The sequence below is a fragment of the Salmo salar genome, chromosome ssa07, assembly GCF_905237065.1.
Source record: "Salmo salar chromosome ssa07, Ssal_v3.1, whole genome shotgun sequence".
In the NCBI taxonomy this organism is placed as follows: domain Eukaryota; kingdom Metazoa; phylum Chordata; class Actinopteri; order Salmoniformes; family Salmonidae; genus Salmo; species Salmo salar.
In genome coordinates, this window is record NC_059448.1 from 38,687,511 (window position 1) to 38,710,865 (window position 23,355).

The following is a 23,355-nucleotide window of genomic DNA, read 5'->3' on the forward strand; positions in this document are numbered from 1 at the left end:
GGTTTAAGGGTGCAACCAAATCTGCAGCGTTCAACAGTTGCATCAATAGTACGGATTTTCCGGCGAAACAACAGGTGAGATGTGCATCCTTCAGTGATGATTGAACTACATATTATAGTACAATACAGTATGTTCACATTTTTACATTTTGAAATATATTGATTGTTTTGTGTTTTTCAGTAGGATCCAAAGGTTGCCTCCCACAGGAGGGAGAGGCAGAATACTATCAGATGCACAGGAAATTGCCATTGTTGACATGGTAATTTGCAACAATGCAATAAAACTGTGGGAAACTCGGGACAGAGTGTTGGCAGACAATATCCCTTTTGGAAATGTGAATACCGTCAGCACAACAACAATTGCCAGAGTTCTAGAGAAACATAAAATAAGGATGAAGCAGTGTACCCTTTGAGAGAAACGGTGAACATGTGAAAGAACTCCGGTATCAATATGTCCAGGTAAGATGTCTGTTCATTAACCAAACAGGGTACATACACAACTAAGCATAATGTAAAGTACTGTAAAACTGTGGCTTTAGTGTATTTTAGAGTGTAATGGAGATGGAAGCCAGGCAAACTGCACATACATTCATCTTTGTGTATGAAGCTGGATTCAACCTGGCAAAAACATGCCGCAGGGGAAGAAATGTGATTGGACAGAGAGCAACCGTGAATGTCCCAGGCCAGAGAGGAGCTAACATCACAATGTGTCCAGCACTGTCCAGTGATGGCTTGCTGTTACACAAACCCCTCATTGGCCCCGACAATACAGAGAGACTCATTTATTTTCTGGATGACCTGCGTAATCGACTTGTGTCAGCAGAGGAGAGAGGGGCAAGTAAACTCCCCTACCTTCGATGTTGTGTGGGATAATGTGGCATTCCACCACTCTGCTGCAGTCAGACTGGTTTGCTGCACATCCCAGGATGTCAGTACTATTCCTGCCTCCATACTCCCCCTTCCTAAACCCCATAGAGGAGTTTTTCTCTGCGTGGAGGTGGAAGGATTATGACCACCATCCACATGACCAGACACTTCTCCTGAAGACTGCCAAGGTTAGATTAGACATTCCAGAAGATACTTTCCAAGATGCATCGTCAGAGAAGACATAAGATGTGATGTTGATGAGAACTTGTGGCCAAATGCAGGAGAGAGGGAGAACTAGAACCCTCACAGTACTGTACAGTATGAGTGATTATACTATACATGTTGTTGAGAACTAGAACCCTCACAGTACTGTACAGTATGAGTGATTATACTATACTTGTTGAGAACTAGAACACTCACAGTACCATACAGTATGAGTGATTATACTATACATGTTGATGAGAACTAGAACCCTCACAGTACTGTACAGTATGAGTGATTATACTATACATGTTGTTGAGAACTAGAACCCTCACAGTACTGTACAGTATGAGTGATTATACTATACATGTTGATGAGAACTAGAACCCTCACAGTACTGTACAGTATGAGTGATTATACTATACATGTTGATGAGAACTAGAACCCTCACAGTACTGTACAGTATGAGTGATTATACTATACATGTTGATGAGAACTAGAACCCTCACAGTACTGTACAGTATGAGTGTTATACTATACATGTTGTTGATTTTTTTTGTAATTATTATTGCAGCCCTGGAATTTCAGGAATTCGTTTTTTGTTTCAACTTTTTATTTTTCACAAGTAAATTACTATATGCAAAAAAAAGATATAGAAAAAAGAAAGGCTATTGAAGAAAACTGCTGTATTTCTGATTCATTCTTGTTACGTATACTTTAGTACAGTCAATAAAGTGAAAAGGTGTCATTCTTATTCTTTAATGAAACACTGATTTATGTGAAAAATCATTCAAACTTCAAAGAGAAGAGTTTTTTAGGTCAGTGTGTTATGAGTGACAATGCATGCTTTCTGAGTGAGAATTGTTGCCAGTGTTATGGTCGAATAAGCTTATTTTGAGACCTGTATGAAGTGTTTTGGTGGTTTGAGTGAGTTTTGGAGGTGAGATTAACTGTTTGGCTAAAATGCATGTTGGTAATGCAGACTGTGTGAAGAGTTTTGAAAAAGTGTCTTCAGTATTGATCGATGCTTGTTAGCAATTGAAAAAACTGTAATTAACTTTTAAGAAGGCACACCTGTTAATTGAAATGCATTCCAGGTGACTACCTCATGAAGCTGGTTGAGAGAATGCCAAGACTGTGCAAAGCTGTCCCCAAGGCAAAGGGTGGCTATTTGAAGAATCTCTAATATTTAAAATATATTTGATTTGTTTAACACTTTTTTGGTTACTACATGATTCCATATGTGTTATTTCATAGTTTTGATGTCTTCACTATTATTCTACAATGTAGACAATAGTAAAAAATAAAGAAAAACCCTTGAATGAGTAGGTGTTCTAAAACTTTTGACCGGTAATGTATTTGGTCACATGTTTCATTTTGTGTATGGTTTAGAAACAAGGGGTGGCTCAACTAACACTTTGGGTCAATTTACCTCTCTCTCCTATCAGTCATGCACCACATAAAAAAGTGACTGCCATTCACCCCATTGAGAGTTTTACTATGAACTGTGTGTGTGTGTGTGTGTGTGTGTGTGTGTGTGTGTGTGTGTGTGTGTGTGTGTGTGTGTGTGTGTGTGTGTGTGTGTGTGTGCAGTCCCCTGGGTCAACGTTGAAGGTCTGAGCATGGGCGGTAAAAGTGCGAAGCCAGCTTAAGGACAACTTCCTTCACAATTTATTCATCCCTGAAAATTGAGTTGGCTCCTTTCTAAAAGCTAGGGGGATTGTGGCCACTGAAGCCTATACAAAGTAAGGGCACTTTAGAAGTCATGAACTTCTCATTATGAGAAACTTAATGGTGTTTTACATTATTCATTCCAGAAGATATTATAAAACAGTAACTGTTTAATAACTGCATGTTATGATAAGATGGCACCAAATGGATAGCAACATGTCCTAAATGTCTCTAGGACCTGATGAACAGAGGGTATGGGAATCCAAATGATCTGTTCCAAACCACTGGTAAACCATACAGTAATGGAGCTTCCTCTTACTTAGCAGGAACATCCGTTTGTAGAACAATGTGTTCAAACCCCCCATGGGACTCAATCCGAGCGCAAGCTCTAATAGGAACAGATATCCATTTTCTTCCTGCGCCCTCATCTCATTTCCCTCCTTATTGCTTCAAGACTCCCTGCAAGACTCCCTGGAAGAGAGGGTCGAAGAAAGGACAGACGGGTGAATTCAGCCAACCAGACTCGGGATGCTGCGAGCGCCGTGCCTGAATCTCCAACGCTATTGGCTGTTCTCTGGAGAGCCGAGGTTGTTCTGATATTAATGAGTGTTGAGCAGAAAGCACCATGACTCTGTGACAGCTGATCGAGGGGGAGATGCGCCGTTAACCACCGTGGAAAAGGACACGGGGGATAGAGGCTCTTCTACCAACCCAACAGCTATCTCTGCTTGTGGACTTTCGGTTTTCTGATAGGGAACAACACTGGGAAGAAGGAAAATCTGGAGCTGGTCTCTCTCCAACTGCGTAAAAATAAGAAGCCGCCGTCTAGGCTTGTCTGTGTTGCGCGCTCTCTCTCCTCCGTCTCTGGACCAGTGCGCTAGATGGGGATATAGGGAATACTTATCGATCGATGGGAGAAGATGACTATTGCGGGTGAGTTCCCCCCTTTCCCCAATATTTTTTCTGTCATCTAAAGAGCAGATATGTGGGGCATATTCTATATCGCCACTGTTGCAGTACGGATTTCCAAGAAGTTAACGGGAAATATCTGGTTTGCTGAAAGGCTTTGACGACACAGTAAATACTAGCATAACGAGAAAAGGTGTTGCTAAGCTATATAAAACATGATATATGAAAATGTATATCGTTATGTTTTACTGCAAATGTAACAATCGGACATGCATGACAGCTTGGAAGGCTACTGATTGTTCTCGAACCTTCAGACGCAGGAAAGCTTTTGCGCAACTATGCAGAATGTGCTTTATGATGGAAATGGATTATGAATGAAATCCCACCAAAAAGATACGACGTCGAATGTATATATATTTTTGTAAAGCATGTGGATTTGTGCATATATGTATGCTATGATGCGCGTCCTGTTGCTGATGCATTTAGAGAGCGCGCACACAAGACACGTCTAGAAACTCTCAGAATGGTGGCTAACTCTCCCTCCCCTCTCGCTTTTCTCTCGGTTGAATCATACTGTTGCAATCAAAGAGAACCCGTTCTCAGTAGCTACCTGCCACGAAAGCACTAATAGGCCTATCCCCGGGCTGCACGCAACACACACAACACGCACACACACAAACACTCCCACGATGCATCGTGCATCAGATCCATTCGCTTCAGCACCATATCTGCACGTTGCATCCGGAGCTTTTGCGTAATGACACTTGTCACTGCGAGGCATCTTATGTTCAGATCATAGTCCACATTGAACACAATCACATAACCACATATCCCATGAGCCTGACCTCCTACACCTTGCAGGATTTGGAGAGAGAAGCAGCGAGTCTCTAATCCTTTAACTGCATTGGGGCGTTTCTCTCCCTCTCTCTCTCCAAACTATAACCTCTCCAACGCTCATGGAATATTCAAATGAGAAGTCAACATGTAAGGCTTACTATAATGTATCCTATATATGAGGCCCAGTTGTCCATTGACAGTGTTTACCTTGTTGCTGGATCAGGGAATCAGTCTACCTTGTTGCTTCTGAAAGATAATGCTGCTTATATTGAACATGGGCACAATGGGTCGAGAACCCATTGGTTAGGCTTCCAAACAGGAAGCCTAACCAACACTCATGCAATATGAAATGATTTAACATTGCTCAATGCTCACCATGAAACCTAACGACCCTTTTATCATTGTAATTTGCCTCTGATGGAGACCATCTTCATCCTGTGGTGAGAAAATGGCAGACCGAACGGTGCTTGGCACGCCTATCCAAGGCCAACTCATCCTATAGCGCTGTATAGCACAGCATAGCACAGTAACCTGTCTCTATGTAACACAATTCATATTTAGCCTAGTCTACTGTGCATTACATACAATACTGTTTACCTTACATTTTACAGCGCTCTGTGTATGTCTATGGACGGGTTGGTTGTTTAGCAACAAGGGGCAAACCAGATGGGGTTGGTTTAGACTGTTAACAACATTTAAACTGTATTTAGTCTCCAAATGTTTATTGGAAACATAAATACATTTGCACAATGAGCACTTGTTGTTTCTCAAATATATCATTACAGTTGTTGGTTAGCTCATAAGTGGATTTTAGCCGTATTAGCATAGACATGACGTCAGTCAAAACACCTCAAAACAAGACATGGCATCAATAACAAGATACAACAAGCTGAAACGAGACACACACAATTCCCCACACGGAAGCTTCTTGTCATTGTTGCTAGCTATCTGACCAGTAGAGTCATAACAACACACTCCTTCCGTCCACATTGAACGCACGCACATCATTTTTGTGATGTTGTCAGCAAACCCGTCTATATTCCCTTTCTCTTTAAACGAGTATTGCTATTCACTTTACTGAGTTAATCTGTAATGCTATGTGTCTAGCGGGGGATTTTAAGAATCAGAGCCCTAAATGTAACTACTTCTCCCTCTCAGGTGGGAATAAAAATCCTCCAGTCAAATGGTGATTTCATTTAGTTCAAAATAGATCATTGCTTTTTACCCAATAACTCCTGCAGTAGAGCACAGTGTAAACAGGTCTATTGATCTTGTTAGGGCTACATTACATTGGGCCTATGTGAAACAGGATTTAAATAGGTTTTTCTCATACAATAGCCTAATACAGTGATGTGTGCCAGTGTGTGGGTGTATGTATTTAGAGGAGAATTTACATGTAGCCCGAGTGCAATTTTCAAGGCTATCTATCTATGAGGAGGAGCAAAGATGTGTGGGTTTAACTCTCAGTCCTATACTCAATGTCAAAATACACTGCGCCTAATTAATTGTTAGTTGCATAATGATGTATGACAAGAAGCCCCTGGTTTGATTCTGATACCTGAATACACAGCATGGAAACAGTGGTGCAGACAGAGAGCTACAGGGAAGAGTTCAGAGCATTCAAGCATACAGTACAGTAAACAGGCCTTCCATAGCTGATAGCCTTCTGTTTACAAACATATTTGGCTTGGGCACACATTAAGAAAAGCAAGTATGAATTCAAAATCAAAGTATTGTTGTTTACCTGCATCAACGACATTTCAGCTTTTCTAATCTAGTCTGAAAATGGCGTTGAAATGAAGCGATACCCTTTCATCCGTTCAAAGGTAACTCCTGAAGTCTCAGGGAATATAGATTTTAATCAGAGGGAGCATGGTAAGAGGGACATATGCAAATAGCATTTTCAAATAGAGGAGAGACATCTGAGGATTGCTGCCGTGCTTTCGATCTGTTCCATAATATTCAAGATTAATAGGTATAGCCCCGGATAAACTAATGAGAAGCTATTGCTTAGGAGTGATACAATACCACTGAGACTGAATGGGCTAAAATCCAGGCAGTCGCGCAATTGTGAGCTACCCAGACAGAGTGATGGATGTATGGAGACACAGACACATGCATCATAGACTTGCACACCCACCCAGACACACGAGTACAGTCGACATGCATGCACAATTACGCACACACACACACACACACACACACACACACACACACACACACACACACACACACACACACACACACACACACACACACACACACACACACACACACACACACACACTCCCCTCCGTATGTATTTGGATAGTGAAGCAAACATTTTTAATTTTGCATCTGAGTTTGTAGAGTCACAAGCTTGATGTAGTCATTGCGTTCAAGAAATACAGGACCAAATACTAAACTTTTCACTTCTTTGATACACTATAACCACTAAGGCAGGTAGCCTAGTGGTTAAAGTGTTGGGCCAGTAACCTGAAAGGTTGCTGGATCGAATCCCTGAGCTGACAAGATAAAAATCTGTCGTTCTGCTCCTGAACAAGGCAGTTAACCAACCAACTGTTCCCCGGTAGGCTGGCATTGTAAATAATAATTTGTTCTTAACTGACGGGCTAAAATAGTAACTGACGGACTTACCTAGTAAAAACAATAGTGAATTTGTCCAAATACTTATGACTTCTTCACATGGGGGGGACTAACAACATAAAGTGCTTTCATTTCTAAATGGTAGAATAGATACGTATGAAAATGCCCTCAAATTAAAGGTGACATTCTATACTGTCGCCTCATATCAAACACTTGATTTCAAATCCAACATGCTGGAGTATGTACCTTTGTATTTTGACTGTCCAAATACATAAGGAGGGGAGTAAATGTGCACTGTACCCAACATCAGTAAAGACATACCTCTACTGAGCCCATGGACATACCTGATATAGCAAACCATCTTGCATTTCCAGGTGGCAATTTTTTTTCTTTAACTAGGTAAGTCAGTTAAAGAACAAATTCTTATTTAAAACAACGGCCTAGCCCGGACGATGCTGGGCCAATTGTGCACCGCCCTATGAGACTCCCAATCACAGCTTTATGTGATACAGCCTGGATTTAAACCAGGTACTGTAGTGCCACCTCTTGCACTGAGATGCAGTGCCTTAGACCGCTGCGCCACTCAGGAGCCCCAGACCGCTGCGCCACTCAGGAGCCCCAGACCGCTGCGCCACTCAGGAGCCCCAGGCATGTTCAGGCCTGTTCTGAGCCAAGGTGAATGGAAACAATAGGTACCCTAGAATACCCTATAATTGTTTTATTTAACCTTTATTTAACTATGCAAGTCAGTTAAGAACAAATTCTTATTTACAGTGAAGGCCTACACAGCCTATCAGAGCCATAAAATCATAGTAAAGAAGGCCGAGCTGAAATTAAATTCATTTCAGTGGTGTATAAAGATTGAAACATAATCCCTGCAGACTCGTGGCCTCTTGACCAAATATATATATTATTAATATAAATATAGATAGCCGTGCATCTATCTCCAAGGGAGAAAACATGACACATTTGCACCTGCAGATTCAATTTCCTTCTGACTTTGAGTGAAATCTCTGTCTCCTTTCATTCTGGTTAACAACTATGAGGAGAATAATGTAGATGAGTGACAGGGAGAGTATGGTTATCTATAAGGGAGATAAATAAGTGTTTGGCGTGTTCGCCATGCTTTGGACCTTATCAATGGCTGATTTAGCGGGATTATAAAATTATGCCTTATTCTGTAATTCAGATGGGCTAACTTTCTTGTGCACGTGTGGTTATACACGTGCATGTGTGTGTGTGTGTGTGTGTGTGTGTGCCTGCCTTTGCATGCATGCATGTGTCCGTTTGTGTGTGGTCTGTAGTTGCCTGTAGGCAAATGTTTGTGTGCATGTGATTTTGTATGTGTGTTCTCTGTTCTCCCTTACTCAGCCCAAGGGCACTGGCTGTAGAGCGAGAGAGGCACGTGGCTGAGCTAGGCTGAGCTCAGACCTGGGGTGTCCTGTGGTTAATTTGGAACATTGATTCCGCATTAACTGTTGACTCACTGCTGATTTGCGGCCATGCAAGAGCAGGTGTAAGGGGAAACGTTTTCCCCTTTTCACACCACCACACAAAACTTAATTATGCACACACACTGCATAGTAGACAGTGTTTAATGGACTCTCCCCTTACCTTAGAAAAAAAGTGTAATGGCAAATCAATGAGGTAAAGGGCAGGGGAAGGGACAGGAGGCTCACAAAGCCACCCACCAAGCGGCTTATCCATGCAGCACTTAGCCTGCCAGGCAGACAGACATGGGGACCGGGAGAGAATCAGGCAGGCAAACAGGGGCAGGTCAGGGAGACACATTGCGTTTCCTCTATTGGAGATAATGATGCTAATGGGTTGAATGGAGAAGAGGGAAGGAGTGGAGATGGAGAGAAGAGGAACCCACTATAGGGGTTTCATCTGGGGAAGAGAAGAATGAGAGAAAGCATGATGAGAAGAGAGAAGGAAATGGGCAATATAGAGAAAGGCAAGAGCAGGAGAGAGAAAGAGAGAGAGGGAGAGTGTGTGTGAGAGAGAGAGTGAGAGAGAGAGAGAGAGAGAGAGAGAGAGAGAGAGAGACAGGAGGGGGGAGAAGAAACACGGAAAGTAGGATGAGAAGAGAGAAGGGAAGGGAGATATTAGAGAGCGAGAGTGGGAGAGGAAGAGAGAGAGAGAGAAGAGGGGTAAAAAAGAGAGCCTTTGATGATTATAACCAATGGATCAGAATTCCTGTGAACCATTTCTTAAATACACACGCCATTTCTCCTGCAAAAAGGAGGCAATTCCACTGATGCCCTACTTTGCAATTACGTATGACCTTTATGTCGGGGAAACAGTTTTAGCCCTGCCAGGGTAATGTCTACCTTTCAGCAGATACCATACTTCCTTGTTACCGGCTAAATGGTATAGGCTACATAATCACATCCCTGAGGGCCAGTATGTTCCCTTTCAACACCTACGATAGATGCAGCACATCCACTGTTTCCTTCTGGGAATCTACTGTACATTCAGGGAGTTTTACTAACCCGTGATCAGAACAGAATGTGATGTTTATATCATACATAAGACAGTACCTTTCGTTTCTTACAACATATCAACTAGCGACTGCACACTACCAAAATAATGATCTCAATTTTCTTCACCTCTCGACCCCAGCCTAATTTACCTCAACTTAATGTCGGTACAGAACATTTTGTTAATGTAATGCAACATCCCCTTTGTACCTCCATACTTATAAATACTGTAGATTGGCATAAATAAGTGACGGTTACATGTTCCAAAGTAATCATCTCCAGATCCCCCCTCATCGCCACTTGACCCCAGCCGACCGCCGCAGGCTAGGATTTAGAATTCACTTCAAACAAGCAGCTAGCTACCAGACTAACAGTGCAGGCTGGCTGCTTGATGATGAGATGAGCCACAGCGGCATGGCTGAGTTACCGTCACAGAGTCAGGAGGAGCCCAGCTCTCTGCTTGTCTGAACTGAATTCTTCCGCTGCGCTATGTTCGCTACGTACTCCAGTTCTGAGACTGCCATCGTTGACGTCGTTTGTGGTGACGTGAAAATGAGGTTGTGTTGTACAAAACAAAGTCATCATTAATTGGATCATCTCTAACCAATCAGAGTATCAAAGCCAATGACGAATTTTCAAAAATTGCTGCTTTACCCATATGTGTCCTGGCTCTGGTCCAACTCATCGGTTTCTAGGACCCATCAAAACAGTTGTCAGAATCAGAACATGCGTTTGTGTTCTAGAAATCATTGGGGATGTACTCTGGAGAAGAAACTATTGTCTGTTGGCATGTTGTAGCGCAATGGTCACCAAGGCATTGATAAGGCAATCCTAATCGATCACCAAACATTTCTGTAAAAAACTACAACGATAAAGCTTTGCATGCCTATATTTTGTATTCGTTTCACGCTGTTGTCGGGCGGTGCACTTGATTCAGCCGCCCTAGCGACTATATACACTGCTCCAAAAAATAAAGGGAACACTTAAACAACACAATGTAACTCCAAGTCAATCACACTTCTGTGAAATCAAACTGTCCACTTAGGAAGCAACACTGATTGACAATAAATTTCACATGCTGTTGTGCAAATGGAATAGACAACAGGTGGAAATTATAGGCAATTAGCAAGACACCCCCAATAAAGGAGTGGTTCTGCAGGTGGGGACCACAGACCACTTCTCAGTTCCTATGCTTCCTGGCTGATGTTTTGGTCACTTTTGAATGCTGGCGGTGCTTTCACTCTATTGGTAGCATGAGACGGAGTCAACAACCCACACAAGTGGCTCAGGTAGTGCAGCTCATCCAGGATGGCACATCAATGCGAGCTGTGGCAAGAAGGTTTGCTGTGTCTGTCAGCGTAGTGTCCAGAGCATGGAGGCGCTACCAGGAGACAGGCCAGTACATCAGGAGACGTGGAGGAGGCCGTAGGAGGGCAACAACCCAGCAGCAGGACCGCTACCTCCGCCTTTGTGCAAGGAGGAGCAGGAGAAGGACTGCCAGAGCCCTGCAAAATGACCTCCAGCAGGCCACAAATGTGCATGTGTCTGCTCAAACGGTCAGAAACAGACTCCATGAGGGTGGTATGAGGGCCCGACGTCCACAGGTGGGGGTTGTGCTTACAGCCCAACACCATGCAGGACGTTTGGCATTTGCCAGAGAACACCAAGATTGGCAAATTCGCCACTGGCGCCCTGTGCTCTTCACAGATGAAAGCAGGTTCACACTGACCACGTGACAGAGTCTGGAGACGCCGTGGAGAACGTTCTGCTGCCTGTAACATCCTCCAGCATGACCGGTTTGGCTGTGGGTCAGTCATGGTGTGGGGTGGCATTTCTTTGGGGGGCCGCACAGCACTCCATGTGCTCGCCAGAGGTAGCCTGACTGCCATTGGGTACCGAGATGAGATCCTCAGACCCCTTGTGAGACCATATGCTTGTGCGGTTGGCCCTGGGTTCCTCCTAATGCAAGACAATGCTGGACCTCATGTGGCTGGAGTGTGTCAGCAGTTCCTGCAAGAGGAAGGCATTGATGCTATGGACTGTCCCACCCGTTCCCCAGACCTGAATCCAATTGAGCACATCTGGGACATCATGTCTCGCTCCATCCACCAACGCCACGTTGCACCACAGACTGTCCAGGAGTTGGCGGATGCTTTAGTCCAGGTCTGGGAGGAGATCCCTCAGGAGACCATCCGCCACCTCATCAGGAGCATGCCCAGGTGTTGTAGGGAGGTCATACAGACACGTGGAGGCCACACACACTACTGAGCCTCATTTTGACTTGTTTTAAGGACATTACATCGAAGTTGGATCAGCCTGTAGTGTGGTTTTCCACTTTAATTTTGAGTGTGACTCCAAATCCAGACCTCCATGGGTTGATAAATTGTATATCCATTGATTATTTTTGTGTGATTTTGTTGTTAGCACATTCAACTATGTAAAGAAATAAGTATTTAATAAGATTATTTCTTTCATTCAGATCTAGGATGTGTTGTTTAAGTGTTCCCTTTATTTTTTTGAGCAGTATATATATATATATATATATATAGATATGTATCTAGTCCCCTCATTTGAAGGTGTCATAAATATTTGGACAAATGTATTTATAGTGTATTACATTTAGTCAAAAGGTTAGTATTTGGTACCCATTTGTGGACAAGATACATGAAAGGCTTTCATTTCTAAACGATAAAACAGATATGTATGAAAATACCCTCAAGTAAAAGGTGACATTATGTACTGTCACCTCATATAAAACATTTGATCTCAAATCCAAAATGCTGGGGCGAAGAACCAAATTAAAAGTTTTAGTACATAGGGGAGTGTATGTGCCACTGGCCTGGACACATTGGAAGCAGTAGGGACAAATCCAGATTTCTATTTCTCTCTCCCTTTGCCGTATCGTTCTGTTGATGCTGCACTGCATCAGGACTCTGATTAGGAGCATCCATCTTATAATTCCATTTGGCTTCGGTATTAACCGCATTCCTCTTTGTCTGAGAACCGCAGGCGTTATGCAAGTTATTGCCACTTAACGCCAAACAAGCTCCAGTTTTCCCTCCTCCCCTCTTTGTTCCTTGGAACTCTTGTTTTCACCTAAGCTTAAATGGGTTATGGCTGATTTCCCTCATCTGTCTTGGGCTAAGGTTTTTAATGCCATTACGACTTCCTCAGGTCACTGGAGGTTAATGTGATGGTATTGATACCCAGGCAGTCATTTTTTCCTAGATTTTCTCCATTGCTTCCTGTTGGCTACTGGTAATTGAACAGTGTATTGTGGGGGAAATTAACTGTATTGTGGGGGAAAATTAACTGTATTGAAAGGGGGAAAACCCAGCTTGACCTGATTTCATACTGACATTATAGCAGGAAACACTTGAATCCTGGACTAGGCACAGTAGTTAAGTGTACGAGCCCTTTGCCACATACACTATTGCAGGCTGTACTGTTTGTAGTTTACAGCAGCTAGAGTACAGTGGCTTGCGAAAGTATTCACCACCTTGTCATTGTTCCTACTTTGTTGCCTTACAACCTGGAAATACAATTTTTTGGGGGGTTTGTATCATTTGATTTACACAACATGCCTACCCCTTTGAAGACAAAATATTTTTAATTGTGAAACAAACAAGAACTAAGACAAAAAAAATAAAACTTGAGCGTGCATAACTATTCACCCCCCCCCCAAAGCCAATACTTTGTAGAGCCACCTTTTTTAGCAATTACAACTGCAAGTCTCTTGGGTTTTCTCTATAAGCTTGGCACATTTAGACACTAGGATTTTTGCCCATTCTTTAAGGCAAAACTGCTCCAGCTCCTTCAAGTTGGATGGGTTCCGCTGATGTACAGCAATCTTTAAGTCATACCACAGATTCTCAATTGGATTGATGTCTGAGCTTTGACTAGGCCATTACAAGACATTTAAATGCTTCCCCTTAAACCATGCAAGTGTTGCTTTAGCAGTATGATTAGGGTCATTGTCCTGCTGAAGGTGAACCTCCATCCCAGTCTCAAATCTCTGGAAGACTGAAGCAGATTTCCCTCAGGAATTTCCCTGTATTTAGCACCATCCCTTATTTCTTCAATTCTGACCAGTTTCCCAGTCCCTGTGATGAAAAACATCCCCACAGCATGATGCTGCCACCACCATGCTTCACTGTGGGGATGGTGTTCTCGGGGTGATGAGAGGTGTTGGGTTTGCGCCAGACATAGCGTTTTCCTTGATAGCCAAAAAGCTCAATTTTAGTCTCATCTGACCAGAGTACCTTCTTCCATATGTTTGGGGAGTCTCCCACATGCCTTCTGGCGAACACCAAACATGTTTGCTTATTTTGTTTCTGGCCACTCTTCCGTAAAGCCCAGCTCTGTGGAGTGTACGGCTTAAAGTGGTCCTATGGACAGATATTTCAATATCCGCTGTGGAGCTTTGCAGCTCCTTCTGGGTTATCTTTGGTCTCTTCATTGCCTCTCTGATTAATGCCCTCCTTGCCTGGTCTGTGAGTTTTGGTGGGCGGCCCTCTTTTAGAAGGTTTGTTTTGGTGCCATATTCTTTCCATTTTTTAATATTGAACTTAATGGTGCTCTGTGGGATGTTCAAAGTTTTGGATATATTTTTAATAACCCAACCCTGATCTGTACTTCTCCACAACTTTGTCCCTGACCTGTTTGGAGAGCTCCTTTGTCTTCATAGTACTTCTTGCTTGGTGGTACCCTTTGCTTAGTGGTGTTGCAGACTCTGAGGCCTTTCTGAACAGGTGTATATATACTGAGATCATGTGACAGATCATGTGGCACTTAGATTGCACACAGGTGGACTTTATTTAACTAATTATGTGACTTCTGAAGGTAATTGGTTGCACCAGATCTTATTTAGGGGATTCATAGCAAAGGGGGTGAATACATATGCACGCACCACTTTTCCGTTTTTATTTCTTTTGAATTTTTTGAAGCAAGTTATTTTTTTAATTTCACTTCACCAATTTGGACTATTTTGTGTATGTCCATTACATGAAATCCAAATAAAAATCAATTTAAATTATAGGTTGTAAGGCAGCAAAATAGGAAAAACGCCTAGGGGGGTGAATACTTTTGCAAGGCACTGTATATTCTTACCTTACACACTGCGTGGGGTAGTATTTACAACATGTTTACTTTTTCACGTTTGCATTATAAGGCTAGGAGACCGAATACCTCTGAATAGGCTATTTAAACCTAGCGATGGATTTCGTATCATCATCTCTTTTACACTATTGTATTATGAACCTGGCAGTGTCCTAAACATTTAAAATACTCTAGCCTAGCTTGAAAGTTCTGTCGGTGTCACCTCCAATTCCCCATTTCTCTGTCCCCAGACTAATGTCTCTTAATGTCCTGTTGAATAGTAGAGCAGCAGAGCACGGAGACAGTCTCCTCACCGTTGGGTCATGAATTAAACATTAATAAGTGAACTTACTTAACAATATTAAGTTACAGACATAATGTTGAAGTAATTCATGTATTTAGTTTCTAATATCAAAGTGGTCACCATCAGCATAAAAGCAGAGGGCATGGGAGTTGAATTAGGTTCAGTTCATAAGGGATGTCTTTACATTTTTAATCTTATTGTTGATTAAACAGTATCACAAAAGAGCACATCACCAATAGCACCAATCTCTCAACATTCTCTGAGATGTTTCAATTCATTTGTTAAATAGGATGCTCAGTGCACACTCATTCAACAGAAAATATGGCATCCCTAAAGTACTCGTACTCGGGTAGTTTAACCTTGTCCAAAAGTGAAGGGTAAAAACCTTTATGATCTATGATTATGTGTGGAGGAAATGCAATAGTGCTGCAGCGTGTATAATAATTCTAGCCCTCTTGTCATTACACAACGGGAGAGGCTAAGAAAATATTATGCATGGTGTGAACACAACCAGAAATAAATTGTATGGCAATACATCAATTTTCATGAATCAAGTTGTGATTATCATAACTCAAATTTACTCACAGATGAGTAAGTACTGAGCAACGCTGTTATGTTATCCAGGCACACCACACCATTTGAATCAACAACTAACCTCAATATAATCATACACTAGTCTACATGTCATGTGTAGGAGGGTTTTTAAGCACTGACATTAAATGGATATGAAAATAGCCCTTTGTTCCATTGTACAATCAACACCGCAGTACTGTAGGCTACCTTGCTAACCATTCCAACATTCGGATTCCATATCACCTTGCCAAATCTGAAGGAATCCAGGAAGAAGGTAGTATTCATTCACTCCATTTAATATATTGTGTGGCAGCTCTTTTTTTATTATTTTTTACAGACCCCTGATTCCTCGTTCAGGCTGCTACCGGTATTTTCCAGCCTCCATTTTGTGATCACTGTGAAGAGGCCCCGTTGGCTCACAAAGATATTGATCACCCAATGGAAGTCATATCCAAATAATGTCTCATTTAGCCAATTAGCAGGCAGGGTGGGTGATTAACAGCATAACAAGGCACCAGACCCTAAGGGACCGACAATGGCTACCCACTGTGATGGAACATGCGGTGGATGCAATAACGTTTAGCCCAAACACATTAAGGTGTCTCTAATTGTGATTAGTAAACACAGGAACAAGAGTAAGCAGGGGGTGAGAACCGAAACACCACAGTTGTAAGAGAAAGGAAGGTCCTGTGTTCTTTCCCCAGTAAATGTTAAGCAAAGAGCTAAACAATGAGAGTCAATGCTCCCTGAGGGAAAGAGAGAGTAACCATGTTTTTCAGAATGCTCTAGGTATTCCACTTACTAAAGTGCCAGGTGATTTGAAAAATAATATCCCCCCCACCCTCTCTTGTCGCTTTCTCTCTCTCTCTCCCTCCCTACCTCATCCAAAACCACATTCTCAGCCACACACTCCGACAGTGGCTTGAGAAATGAACTTTTGGCCTGTTTTGCCATTGGGGCTGACTGCAGTGTTTTTGTAGCACCGTTCGGACTTTCTCATCTCGGTCGTCGTCTCGGAGCACCGGGGTGGAAACAGAAATGAGGATGATGGAATGTCTCGGGTGCAGTGCACCCCTCCTCTCTCTCTTTCCCCCTTTCCCTTTTTCTTCTCTCCGTCTTGTGGCTCTGCCTGGCGTTTTGTTGCTCTGCAGCCCAGGTTATGACAAGCACCATCAAACCCATCCGTTCAGTAAAAAAGTGTTTATGTATGACAAATGATAAAGAGCAGCAGCCTAACTGTGGAGAGGTAAGCATAGAGAGGAAACAGTAAACAGAAACGCAGCAAAAGTCATTTTGTGTTCATGAGTACTTTTAAATGAAAATTGTACTTTTTACCAATTTTTTTTTATTTTTCATGGTGTTTTTTTATCTGTTTCCCATACATATTTTCCCAGGTGATATACATTTTGTATAGAAAAGTATGTGCAGACCCCTTCAAATTAGTGGCACTGTTATAGGATGCCACCTTTCCAACAAGTCAGTTCGTCAAATTTCTGCCATGCTACAGCTGCTCCGGTCAGCTAGAAGTGCTGTTATTGTGAAGTGGAAACGTTTAGGAGCAACAACGGCTCAGCCGCGATGTGGTAGGTCACACAAGCTCACAGAACGGGACCGCCGAGTGCTGAAGCAGGTAGCGCGTAATCTGTTCTCAGTTGCAGCACTCACTACCGAGTTCCAAACTGCTTCTGGAAGCAACGTCAGCACAGTAACTGTTTGTCGGGAGCTCCATGAAATGGGTTTCCATGGCCGAGCAGCCGCGCACAAGCCTAAGATCACCATGCTCAATGCCAAGCGTCGGCTGGAGTGGTGTAAAGCTTGCTGCCATCGGACTCTGGAGCAGTGGAAACACGTTCTCTGGAGTGATGAATCAATCATCACCATCTGGCAGTCCATTGGACGAATCTGGGTTTGGCGGATGCCAGGAGAACGCTACCTACACCCAATGCATAGTGCAAACTGTAAAGTTTGGTGGAGGAGGAATAATGGTCTGCGGCTGTTTTCATGGTTCGGGCTAGGCCCCTTAGTTCCAGTGAAGGGAAGTCTTAACGCTACAGCATACAATGACATTGTAGACAATTTTGTGCTTCCAACTTTGTGGCAACAGTTTGGGCAAAGCTCTTTCCTGTTTCAGCATGACAATGCCCCTGTGCACAAAGCAAGGTCCATACAGAAATGGTTTGTAGAGATCGGTGTGGAAGAACTTGACTGGCTTGCACAGAGCCCTGACCTCAACCCCATCGTACTCGCAGACTGCGAGCTAGGCCTAATCGCCCAATATCAGTGGTAGTTAGCTACTTTTTTCAAAATGCAAGCTGAGACATAAAAAACGGTATCCACGAGTTCATCTGACTCTGGGGAAGGAGATAAAGGGCTTCATTGCCAAAATCCTAAAGTATCCCTTTAAGCCTACGCAATCTGCCATTTAAGAATTTAATAAAGACTTCTCGCTTTAACTCTAAAGGCACTATCCTCCTATATTTATCCTTTAATGCCATATCAGGAGGGCACAGAAATGCCCCCAAATTATATGAAATAGGTCAAGCAGATCTAAATCCGTGCTGATGTGTCTTGAAGGGCCGTGCAATGTAAATGTCAACATGCGTCCTTCTGCCTCTATAACAAATGTCAATATGTCTAAATCCCCTTTGTATGATGCACCCAGGTTTTCTGTCAATGTATTCACAGTTTTTTCCCCTCTCTTCTTTTACAGGTGGGAATGGACTCATTTGACGATGCAGGCAGCTAGTAACAACGGCGAGAGATGGATGTGATTCATCTTCAAAAGAAAGCAGAGCGTTAATGGAGGCTAACCCAGATGTGCTTAGCAGGACTGTAGCTTACTGAGGTATATGTTCATCGTTATCTACTTGGGCCTGTATGACTGAAGTCTTGACCCCAACCCTTACGTCCAGGAGGGAAAATTGAGCAGTTGGACGCCAGTACAACCACAGCAAAACAAAAGCCCCCTGGGAAACCCTCCCTACCGGTGGGGGGTAGTCAGTCGCTATAGCAACAGCAACAAATTATTCATTATTTGTGAAGTTAACAGCTCAGACCACTTAATCTACAAAGACCAATTACTTACTGGAGGGAATCGGGCCAATATGAAGGACGTGTCATTTGTAGATTGTTTCTTCGTAGGCCTTGCCATGACTGCCTTTGTTCTGGCCTCTGAGGAGAGAGTCGATTGCCCTCAGCTATGTGTGTGTGAGATCAGACCCTGGTTCTCTCCCAGCTCCGTGTACATGGAGGCCCCAATTGTTGACTGTAATGACTTGGGACTTTTCACTCTGTCTGGGAGATTACCAATGGACACACAAGTGCTATTGCTGCAGACCAACAACATTGCAAAGATTAAGAAACCTTTGGATTACCTGGCCAACATCACAGAGATTGACTTGTCGCAAAACAACTTATCCTCAATGAGTGACATCCACCTCGGGCGGCTGCCTCAGCTGCTGTCCTTACACATGGAGGAGAACTGGATACGGCAGCTGCCAGATAGCTGCCTGGCAGAGCTGGCCAACCTTCAGGAGCTTTACATGAACCACAACCTGATCTCCTCCATCTCCCCCACGGCGTTCCAGGGTCTCCACAGCCTCCTCCGGCTCCACCTCAACTCCAACAAGCTGCAGACGATCAGTAGCGAGTGGTTCGACACCATACCCAATCTGGAAATACTCATGATTGGGGAGAATCCGATCACCTCCGTTCAAGACATGAACTTCAAGCCCCTTCGTAATCTCCGAAGTCTAGTTCTGACCAGGATGAACCTATCGCAGTTACCCGACGGCGCTCTATCTGGCCTCGACAACTTGGAGAGCATCTCGTTCTACGACAACACCTTCCCCGAAGTTCCCCACGCAGCTCTGAGGAACTTAAACAACCTGAAGTTTCTGGATCTAAACAAGAATCCCATAGGGAGGATACAGCGTGGAGATTTTACAGACATGCTCCACCTCAAAGAGCTGGGCATTAACAGCATGCCGGAACTGGTCTCTATCGACAGCTTTGCCCTCAACAACCTCCCCGAACTGACTAAGATCGAGGCCACCAACAACCCCAGGCTCTCTTACATCCATCCCAATGCTTTCTACAAACTGCCCAGGCTGGAGACATTGATGCTGAATGGGAACGCGCTCAGCGCCCTACACAGGATTACCGTGGAGTCCCTCCCCAACCTGCGGGAGGTGAGCATGCACAGCAACCCCATCCGTTGCGACTGTGTGGTCCGCTGGATGAACATGAACAAGACCAACATACGCTTCATGGAACCGGATTCACTCTTCTGCGTGGAGCCTCCTGAGTACGAGGGCCAGCATGTCCGCCAGGTCCACTTCAGGGAGATGACAGAGATCTGTCTGCCTCTCATCTCTCCTGAGAGCATGCCCGGGCACGTCAGCGTCGACAACGGGAGTTCTGTATCGCTCCACTGCCGGGCCTTTGCCGAACCCGAACCGGACATCTACTGGATCACACCTTCTGGTACCAGGGTCCTGCCCAATACCGTTTCAGATAAATACTACATGCACGCAGAGGGAACGTTTGACATCTACGATGTAACAGAGAACGAGGCTGGACTGTACACCTGCGTTGCCCACAATCTGGTTGGCGCAGACCTAAAGTCAGTCTCAGTGGAGGTGGATGGATACTTCCCCCGACCTGCCAACGGCTCTTTGGACATCAACATCAAATCAGTGCAGTCCAACTCGGTCCTGGTGGCCTGGAAAGCCACCCATGGTGGTCTGGCTCCTAACATAAAGTGGTACAAGGCTTCCGACCCCAACCACCCGACCATGGCATTCACTGCACGCGTACCATCTGATGTGAAAGTGTACAATCTCACCCATCTGACTCCCGCCACCCAGTACAAGGTGTGTGTGGACATCCGCGGCATCCTCTACAAACATGACACCAAATGTGTCAATGTCACCACAAAGGGATTAGAGCTGGCAGCCAAGGACACTGAAAAGTGGCACGCGGCAGTAATTGCTGTCTTTGGTGTGCTTCTCGCTGTGATTTCAGTGGCCTGTCTGCTTATTTATGTGTCTCTGAGGAACCACCACCTTTGTGGGGATTTAAGGAAATGCCACTCCAAAGTGTCCCTGACGCCGGTGGCCGGCCTGCACTCTCCTTTTACAAGGCTGTGGGTCTCAGGGAACGGACTGCCAACTGCAGTGGAAGTGAAACCCACAGTCATAAATGTATCTGACAATGCCTTTTAAAGAACTATACCCCCGTGGAGCTTACCACGCAATCGCAAAGAATGGACAAAGCGTATAAAAAGGAGAAACCTGCAGTAATTGTTCAAAAATGTGCATCGGCTTCCTTTTAGCTTTGACTCTGACATTCTGGAAAAATATACACCATCATTGAATTGAGGAGTAACCGGTAGGAGGGAGACAGACCACTCTCTTGGTTACAACATAATATCTGACGTGGCGGCTTTATAACAATTCAATTGCTTTATCAAGCTAACATCACCAGGGAGATCATTTTCCCTGCTAAAACACACAGTTCGACATCCCTGGGTTCTTCACAGAGTGCAGATAGAATAAGAGAATATGATGACGATGGGGTTCTCTCTCTTGTAATTGACTGTTAAATGTGTTAAGAATAGTGGAACTGTCCTTGTGGTCCCCAAGCAATAGCGTCTGTGCTGTACAACATCCATAGGTGAGATAGAGATGACAACTGTCTATAACGGAGGAATTATGTAGTAGAATAGACAACAATAATGACTATGGTGTAAAATTTTTGATGAATATACCCTTTTTTCTATTTAGAAAGAGAGGATTTTTGTTTTTTCATTGATAAATTGTTATATATTCTATCTGCTAATGTAAACATAAACCCTCTGTTGTAATATCTGGACAGTAAACTGGTGTGATATTAATAATGACAGACACAAATGACTCTCATAACAACAACATCATTATGCTAAATAAAATGATACTGCGTATGGGTACAGTATATAGAGAGGGTATTTAAGAAATGGTTGTTTGCAAGTGTTTGAAGAAGGATCTAAGAATCTTGACAAAGGCAGACCTTGAGTTGATGGTGAGTCGATGGTCTAAATGTGATTGTCTGTCCTGACATCTCCTAGAGAGGAATGATTGTGGTTTCCCACTGGGCAAAAACTGGTTAAATCAACATTGTTTCCACATAATTTCAACAACAAAAAATTAAATGTGATGACGTTGAATCAACGTGGAAAACTGATTGGATTGGAAAAATGTCATCAACATAAGGGTATTTCGTCCCCCCCCCAACTTTTAACCTAAATCCAATGACATGGTGGTATTTGTTGTTGATGTCACGTTTAATTCAAGTTGACAACTCAACCAAATGAAAAGCAAAACTAGACGTTGAACTGACGTCTGTGCTCAGTGGGTTGTTACGTCCCGGTAAGTGCCTACTACAAGAACTACACAAGAAGTACACAGGAAGTACACAAGAACTACTACAGAGAAATAACAACAAGGCCATGTCATATCTGCAGACTCACAAGCTAATCTCAAGTACTTTTAGTGAAAATACATTCTTAGTATTTTTGGCATATAAACATTTTAAAAACGTTGCATTCTTGCTTTGGGTGTAAAGTTATAAAAGCCATTTTTATATTGACTGTACTGTCTGTGATATCTGGGCACAACTGGGACTGAGATAAGAATCTGTGCTGAGAAAAAAAAATGTAATAAACATCAACGTTTCTTTGCAATCATAGGGTTAGTCCCTCTCTCCCCTTTCTTCAGAGTGCTGAAATAATTTTATTATCTCACTACATGACAATCATCACAGTGGACTTGATGAAAAACACTATACAACCTTTTGTGTTCCTGACCTTTATATTGCCAGGAAACCTTGATAATGATCACACAGCATTTCATATAAGAGCAAAAATGCCTGTGGTAACACAATGTGAATATACTGTATCATATGAGTTTGTATGTATTTTAGCCTACATTGTTATTCCCAGATACACCCCAATACAGCCTCATTAACTGGCTCATTAGGAACATGTTCATTCTTTAGACAGAGGTCCATGGTCTGAACAAACCCAGCAAAGTCAGCGTCACAGTCATGTAGAGCGGAAAGACACAAAGTCCCAATGACAACGCTCTGCAAGGGAAGTCAGCCGGTTAAAGCTTGCTCCAAAGCAGTCGGAATCGGAAAATCGCATTATATTTGTTTCATTAAGGATCCGATGCTGGAGTCCCGAACATAAAAATACCAGACATGATGAATGTCTGTCAGGGGCAGGGTGACATGGAGGATTTATCAGACAGGACCTGCCTCATACATCACTGCAGCCTTCAGCACCATGGACAGGGCTTTCAGAGCTCAGCCATTTGTCACAGACAAAGGGAGCTAAAATATGAGCAAAGCCCCTCCGCTCAGGTAGTGGCTCAGGTCAGACTGAGCTGAACGTTGACAGTCTGCCCGAGTCTGATGCACACAGAGGCACACACAGATTGTACATACACTACCGTTCAAAAGTTTGGGGTCACTTAGAAATGTCCTTGTTTTTGAAAGAAAAACATTTTTTTTGCTCCATTAACATAACATCAAATTGATCAGAAATACAGTGTAGACATTGTTCATGTTGTAAATCATTTTTTATGGAATATCTACATAGGCGTACAGAGGCCCATTATCAACAAGCATCACTCCTGTGTTCCAATATCATGTTGTGTTAGCTAATACAAGTTTAACAGGCTAATTGATCATTATTAAACACTTTTGCAATTACGTTAGCACAGGCTCTTTCTTTGCAGCTCTGCCTAGAAGGCCAGCATCACGGAGTCTCCTCTTCACTGTTGACATT

At 43.3% G+C, this 23,355-nt stretch overlaps 1 protein-coding gene across 1 annotated transcript; it reads left to right on the forward strand.

Moving 5' to 3' along the window:
* The first annotated feature begins 3,207 nt into the window (after positions 1 to 3,207).
* Positions 3,208 to 22,253, forward strand: LOC106609221 (leucine-rich repeat neuronal protein 3). Its single transcript, XM_014207755.2, has 2 exons — positions 3,208 to 3,671; positions 18,238 to 22,253. The coding sequence occupies exon 2, from the start codon at positions 18,632 to 18,634 to the stop codon at positions 20,750 to 20,752; it is 2,121 nt and encodes a 706-aa protein (XP_014063230.1). The 5' UTR covers positions 3,208 to 3,671; positions 18,238 to 18,631; the 3' UTR covers positions 20,753 to 22,253.
* The last annotated feature ends 1,102 nt before the right edge of the window (positions 22,254 to 23,355 follow it).

Coding starts and splice junctions, on each gene's coding strand:
- LOC106609221 (XM_014207755.2), top strand. CDS start 18,632: ATGAAGGACGTGTCATTTGTAGATTGTTTCTTCGTAGGCCTTGCCATG.